Source organism: Maylandia zebra, linkage group LG12 (assembly GCF_041146795.1).
Source record: "Maylandia zebra isolate NMK-2024a linkage group LG12, Mzebra_GT3a, whole genome shotgun sequence".
In the NCBI taxonomy this organism is placed as follows: Eukaryota; Metazoa; Chordata; class Actinopteri; order Cichliformes; family Cichlidae; genus Maylandia; species Maylandia zebra.
In genome coordinates, this window is record NC_135178.1 from 10794378 (window position 1) to 10801246 (window position 6869).

The following is a 6869-nucleotide window of genomic DNA, read 5'->3' on the forward strand; positions in this document are numbered from 1 at the left end:
AATGTTACAGTTGTTCCAAATATAATATCTTTGTGGAGAAAAGTTATGTTTATAGATCAAAGACCATGCCAAAAGAGCCTGTTGATGAAGGTTTGAGAGTTTAATTGGGATTTTCTGAATACTGTTAGTTGCAAAGGATAATAAAGTCCAAGCCACCCGAACATGAAAAGATACTGACGAGAGATGAAAGATGACTGCTTCTTCTTTCGGAGAGCTATACGGCTTGTCTTCTTTGTGAAATAACACAATTCTGCTGAAAACATTTGCATTTTTTTATTTAGTCAAAAAGCTGCCGTCTTAAAGTACATCAAAGTCAAAGTCAGTCCTAAGTATGAGGGTAAAATGTAAAACGCTTACAACTGACGAGTGGGTGGAACCCCCAAAATCCAAACTCAACGAAACCTGCTGAAATTTAGCTTGAAGTACAAGTGTTCAGCTATCATGCTACAGCCAGAGCTAGAGTACAAAAACATATTTTTACAATGCTTACCAAAGATATCTGACATATTTGATGACAGAAATCTTTATGTATGTGGTAATCTGATGACAGAAACCAATGCAGCAGCTCAGCAGCTGTATTTACAGGAGTCTCTCCACCTCAAATTATGGACTAAAAGCATCTCATACTCCCAGTCATCAGATCTCAAGTGTTCAGTGAGAAGCTCCATAAGAATCATCCTTGTTGGAAAAAAAAAAAATCACGTGACCTCATTTTCATCCTATCAGATGTGAATAAAGCTTGTGTAGAGATTCAAGGAACAGTCTGACAGTAAATACAGCAGGGACAGCAGTGCAGAGACTCGTGGATGAAGAGATCACACTCCACACAGAACACACTGTGACACGATGGACAGCTGAACATCTGGAATGTCACAGGTATGCAGACAGAGCAAATAAATAAAAGGCAGATAAAGACATTATACAGTTTTTACAAGAAAAAATCTAAATGAATCCAGCAGGGCACAAAGTGTCACAGCAACTGAAGGCGGGCCCCTGATTTCACCAAAACTTAAGCTCTGCCAGCCAGCACATGTGGGTGGAAATGTGTGCTGCTTAAATCTGTAAATAATCAAGTAGTCTGCTGACTTATCCTATCTGCATTCATTCTCAGATGGGTATAAATTTATATTTACATATACTTTAAATAATTATTTAATCTTTAAAAAAAAACTAAATAATATACATATAATAACAACAATAATATTGATACAAAAGGGGCAGCATGGAGACACTTATATAATTATTATTATGAACTGAAGATGATGGCACAAGTCACAGTTTTGACAATTTCACAATGAGGTACATTAAAATTGTTCAAATTTTCAAAGATGCAGTTTTGTGCAGGTTGGTGAAACTATCCATCTTCACTCCTGAGAAAGTCTGTCTCTCGCCTTATTAGCAAATACCTTTTGTGAAACAATTTGCCTCTGTTTAAACATCTTGTGTTTTTCTGAATGAAATGTGTTTGTGATTGTTGCAATGTTTTTTTTCTTTTTTTAAATCTGACAGCATCCCAGCTTTGTGGAATTGGGCTTATATCCTCCTGAGAACCGAGGAAAAAAGGAATCTTCCTGTTGAACTTGTTGTGTGATTTCCTTGCTCTTTGGAGTGAAAAGATTCCACCCAAACACATGAGATATCTATGGAAAGCCCAGCATATCCTCTATTTAGCACATCAGGACTTAGTAGGGTAGCTCAAATAAGTCAAAAGATATAGACTAAAAACACTCTACATGTCCTCCTGGTTCTTAGGAGGACATGTAGAGTGGTCATGGTTTGGGATGCAGACAAATTTCAGCAAGAGTGAGATGATGGCTATCCACTGTATAAGGAAAAAGCAAAAATCTTGCAGATTCTGCATATTCATATGCAGATGCCTGCTGTATGAGATTGTAGGTGTGTTAATATATAAAACTGGTGAACCTCATGGCAAATTTAAAAGAACGGGTAACTATACTGGCTTGTCACAGACCACATTTCCCCCAGTCTTCGACAGAGATGCTGATCTTTAGAGCAAGCCAAACAGAAGCTGGATGTTATGTTTCTGAAACATTTTGTGAATTAAAGCCAATATTAAAGTGTGTCTTGTTATTCGCATACCCGTGAGCAGAAATCACTTGTAAACCTCGACAAATGACTCAATTTACACAGCAAAGACTGAGGGCAGTTGACTGTGACAGGCAAACTGGCTTTTATGAGTAAAACTGGAAGTTCATTTCACAACAAGAATAACACTGTGCTGTGCTGCACAGATATTCAGCCACTTACACTTTTATCCTTCAGCTCTGCTTGACATGCCTGACAGAACCTGAAACCAAACCACAACAGTATAAGACATGCAGTGAAACACCATCTGCATCTCAATGTGAGAGTAGATCACAGCTACCTGTCTCCTTGGAGGTTCTCCACTGGACTCTCTACAAAAGCTTGGAGGGGGAAGAGGTGGTGAAAGGATCTGGCGAGATGGGGGGCCGACACCAGAGTCAAACCTTGGAGATAAAACAGCACATAGGCCAGTAAACACACAACAACAAAAATAAAAAAATTTTTTCCCATCTAATCCTTTAACTGAACAGTACATACCACACACTTTACACTCCACGGGAAGCTCAGTGTAAGTGGCGTGGCACTGTGGACACAAATATCCTCCCAGAGACAGACCTGGACCACTGCTGCTGTCCAGATGACTGGACAAACACAAAGACGAGCGTCAAAACAAATATTCATTTTAACCTGCAGTCTTAGCCATGCGGTTAATCGCACTGCTTTCTACTCACGACATGCTGAACGACGGCTTGGCATCCTGGTCAGTCACAGAGGCAATGGTATGCTGAGGAAAACCTGAGCAAACACAAGGTTCACATCAAGTGGATTCAGTGAGAATGACTTACTTTTTTCCTCCAAATCTTGGTTCTGTTTCAAAGGAATCATTTCAAAACGTCACCACAAGAAATAGCTATCAGAAACTCTGAAGGATTTCAACACTAATCTAACCATGAACAGCAACTTTCACAAGAGCTTAGAAGAAGCATTATACAGACACACAAAGCCACAAAAGCATACAAACACAATTCTAAAGACCTAAAGGTTCATCAGCACATAATAAGATCAACAGTTTACAGATGACACAGAAATAACCACTGCTTTATTTTGAAGGAAAACATCTCCAAAGTCTAGCAGCTGAAAGTGAGTCAGATTTGCTGATGCAGTGAGGGAATAAAACAAAGCAGAACACTACTTAAGAATCACCAGAGCAGCAGCAAGCACTGAAGCTTAACAGAACAAAGCTTCTGTGTTTAGACCTGCTGACAGCATGTACCCACATTGTACCCTGGACAGTTGGACAAGTGCGTTACTTTTACTGGTGGCCTCAATATTGGACGCAACGTACACAAAGAGCTTAAGTATATGAGAAGGTGAACGTGACACTTCCAGTGATTACTTGGGGTTCACCAGTGTCACTGGTTTAGTTCCATTGTTTTTATTAATAACTTTGATCCACAAGGAAATCCTACTAATTCCAAAGGCTTTTGCTGCAGCTGTAGGTAAGTGACGGGAGAGGAGCTGACTGAATACCAAGAGATGGAGACAGCGTCAGCATACTCACCCATGCGGATTAAAGAGCATTCAGAGGAGGAGCTGGCAGGAGGTGGTTTGATGTGAAGCATCAGCAGCTCTTTGAAGTGGCTCTCATCCAGGATCACGTGGTACGAGCCACCTGTCTCTCTCGTCAGCACTGTACATACCCGGACCTCTGCTGACAGACCGATGACAGACACCCGCACCTTCAGAGACTTCAGGGTCTGACGGAGGAGATGGAGCACAGAGCTGTCTCTGGACCTGAGCTAACTTGTCTATAAGATAATCAATGGACTGATGACTCTCAGCACAAAAAACAGAGTGGCTTCACCTTGATCAGCTCATAGATGTTGGCTGGGTCACATGTAGTGAGACTACTGAGGATGATCAGGATCTCCCGGCTCGTGTGTCCAGGCATGTGCCTTCACACAGAGGCAGACAGCAGCTCAATGACGTCTCACTACAGAAGCTAATCAAAAACAATGACTCTACTAAACCTACTTGAGGGTTTGTATGGCCAGGTTGAGGGAATTGTAGAGGGACGGCTCTCCTACGCAAACAGTGTCCACAGCTTTTTTCAGAGCAGTGATGTGCTTCTTTGGATTTCCTGGTGATGCCGTGAAACAACACACACACAGTACATTTGCATTACAGAACAGATGACGTGAGGTTTAAAAAAAAACAAAAAAAAACAAAAAACTAACACTGGCACTGGCACACTGATGCTAATTTAAAAAAAAGAAAAAAAGAAAAAGGTTTAGTGGCAAATCAAAAAACATTGGTTCAAAGAGACCAAATCACAGATACCTGCCAGATCAGTCAGCTTCTCAGCCCTTTTGTTCTTTGTGGTGATAATACCAACCTACAAAACAAAACACAGCACAACTCACTTACTAGCAGTCACTCATTAGTCTCTGGAAGTTTGCTGAACATCCGCACACAGCCGAGTGTAACCCAGCAGCAACCTGGGGCCAATGCTGAAACTCTGGCACCTCCAGTGGACCCGTAAGACTGGCTTCGAAAGCATGTCAGGACACTCATATGTTAAACCTGACATATACAGATTAGAAAGCATGTTTACAACCCGGTCAACCTTCACGGACAGGACGTCTCTCCATTAGAACTGCATGTTGGGCCATTTCCACCAGGGTCTGTCACCCTCACTAATCTAAGACACCCAACTGTCTTTGTGCATTTTTATAAAATTATCAGGTGTTGCTTTGTGGTAGCATGAAGTCTGTGCTCCAGGTTGGCAAATCAAACTTTTTTTTGTCTGTCACAATCAGCAGGCGTATAAGCTGAGCAGCCCAGCCTTAGAGGGAGCATGAGGAATTCAGTAGTTTAGGAGGAGCTAAGAGTCAAAAGGAAACTAACTGGATTGGGCATCTGAGTAAAAGTATGAAACCAGTGTGTGTTTGTATACAGTGACAAGGGGCAGAATATGACTTATGGCATACCTGGCTGATGGGATTTTGGTCAAAATATTCATCAACAAATACTTCCATGAGCTGAGGAGGAAAGAAGAGATGAGATGAGATGGTTAGCAGACAATCACACTGTAGCTGCTGGTGTCCAGGGAGACAGCTCTGCTTTACCTTGAGAGTAGAGGTGAGGCGGTTTGGTTTTAAGTCCTGGTCTTCCATACTACGCGAACAGTCAATCACCACATACACGTGACGCATCTGAAGTACAAAACAACCTTTAACATCTTAACTTTCTTTTTCAATTTTTTCAAAAAAATAGATGTTATGCACAATATTAACCATGTATGTTGGGCTACAAATATAGAATGTGCAGCAGATCCTATATTGACATGAGAGCTCAGAGGCCTTGGCTTTGTGCTACGACAGGAAACTTCTCATTCATTTCAGGTTTATTTATAGAGCACCAAATCACATAAACAGTCACTTCAAGGTTTTAAACTGAAAAGTAAAGATCCAGCAGCATTCTGCAAACACATGATATTATACAGATATACACACAACTACTCACATATTTAGAATAATTAGTTAACTGTGTGTAAATTTTCTATGCTTTATTTCAGAGTGCTGAAACAGCACTCCACTTCAATAACGAACCACAAAAAGTGTTACGCATGTGGGAAACACAAGGCTCTGCACAACTCACCATTCCAAGCCTCACTTGCCCATGGCTCTCTATCACCCTGTGCAGCAAAGAAAGCATGAGATGAGGAGCAGGAGAAGACACAAGCATTTTCATCATGGGATGGATAGACAGACAGACAGACACAAACACGCACACCTTTTCCGTTTGGACTGGTACAGAATCTCTTCCACTGTGGCTTTGAGTGAGCCTGACTCGTCCTCCTTCAGCACCTCCCTGAGGATGAAACATATTCCACAATAATCCAGGGAATGACGACACACAGCTCAAGCTGCAGATGCACATGGCTGAGCAGTCTCACCATGTCCTCTCATAGCCCCCTTCCCAGCGCTTGGCTCTCTCTGGTTCTTCATCCATTGTGTTTGGCGGCCAGAAATTCAACAGACGCTCCCAGCCAAATCACTGCCAAACCAAGTACACACATTCGGTACTACAGACTCACAATAACTCATGACACGCTGCATTAAGGATAGGACGTATGGCCACATTTCGGTTATTGCTCATTCTGCATTTAACCCATGTGCCTTGCTTAGAAGCACAGTGGCAGTTATCGATTACTGTAGATTACCTCGGTGACTAGCTACCTTCTAGGAAGTTGGCGGTAAATAAAAACATGTTAATAAAAACCCCATCATCAGACCAAACAGCACCTTTACGTACGGGTCGTTATCAGCGCCACAGACCTGCCTGTAAGTAGAGTCAAGCTAACAGATGTTGTAAGTGCAGTCTGCTGAGCCACAGCTCATAGCCCTCCATGTTCTTCCAGGACAGCGTGAGGCTGACACTGGGTTCGCTGACCTTACAGTGAGAGAAGCGACAGATGAAGTCGGGTTTTGAAATGAACTTACACTTTCCACCACCAACGAATTACTCCAGCTCGTCGACTCTATTCCGCCTGCTAGCTAGCTAGCTAAAAGTCCTGATAAATCAGTGATTTTCATGCAGTTCAAACAACAAGCATGATGCGGGACTCACATCATGCAGTTACACAGGACTATGATTTTAAACACCTTATAACTTACTATACTAACTAAACAATAAATATAAACACTCACCAACTCTGACTATACTGTAACGCAAGCTGTGCAACAAGACTTTTCCTCCGGATGGAAACGGGCAAAGAAGAGAAAGGATCCGGTGACATACTATTTATTATTATCGTAGCA

The 6869-nt window shown here is 41.8% G+C and overlaps 1 protein-coding gene across 3 annotated transcripts; it reads right to left on the bottom strand.

Annotated features, from left to right (window-relative positions):
* Window positions 1-258: 258 nt before the first annotated feature.
* gtf2h2 (general transcription factor IIH, polypeptide 2) lies at window positions 259-6847 on the bottom strand. Of its 3 annotated transcripts, XM_076890691.1 has the most exons (16): window positions 6759-6833; window positions 6387-6501; window positions 6005-6105; window positions 5842-5919; window positions 5707-5743; window positions 5175-5261; window positions 5037-5087; window positions 4387-4441; window positions 4081-4186; window positions 3911-4001; window positions 3608-3803; window positions 2778-2841; window positions 2584-2687; window positions 2387-2489; window positions 2269-2308; window positions 259-862 (listed from the first exon to the last, which is right to left on the bottom strand). In XM_076890691.1, exons 3-16 carry the CDS (start codon window positions 6058-6060, stop codon window positions 752-754), a joined length of 1179 nt encoding a protein of 392 aa, XP_076746806.1. In that variant the 5' UTR covers window positions 6061-6105; window positions 6387-6501; window positions 6759-6833; the 3' UTR covers window positions 259-751. The 3 variants fall into 3 exon arrangements, with proteins under 3 accessions (XP_076746806.1, XP_012771146.1, XP_004574247.1); XM_012915692.4 differs by lacking the exon at window positions 6387-6501 and having other exon boundaries at window positions 6759-6847; XM_004574190.3 differs by lacking the exon at window positions 6387-6501 and having other exon boundaries at window positions 6552-6767.
* Between the last annotated feature and the right edge of the window lie 22 nt (window positions 6848-6869).

Excerpts from the sequence above, each read along its gene's own strand:
- gtf2h2 (XM_012915692.4), bottom strand. The coding sequence starts at position 6,060 with ATGGATGAAGAACCAGAGAGAGCCAAGCGCTGGGAAGGGGGCTATGAG. Across the intron at positions 5,088-5,174 it reads GCCTCACCTCTACTCTCAAG|CTCATGGAAGTATTTGTTGA; the intron begins GTAAAGCAGAGC and ends TTTCCTCCTCAG. Across the intron at positions 4,187-4,386 it reads GAAGCTGACTGATCTGGCAG|GAAATCCAAAGAAGCACATC; the intron begins GTATCTGTGATT and ends CGGCATCACCAG.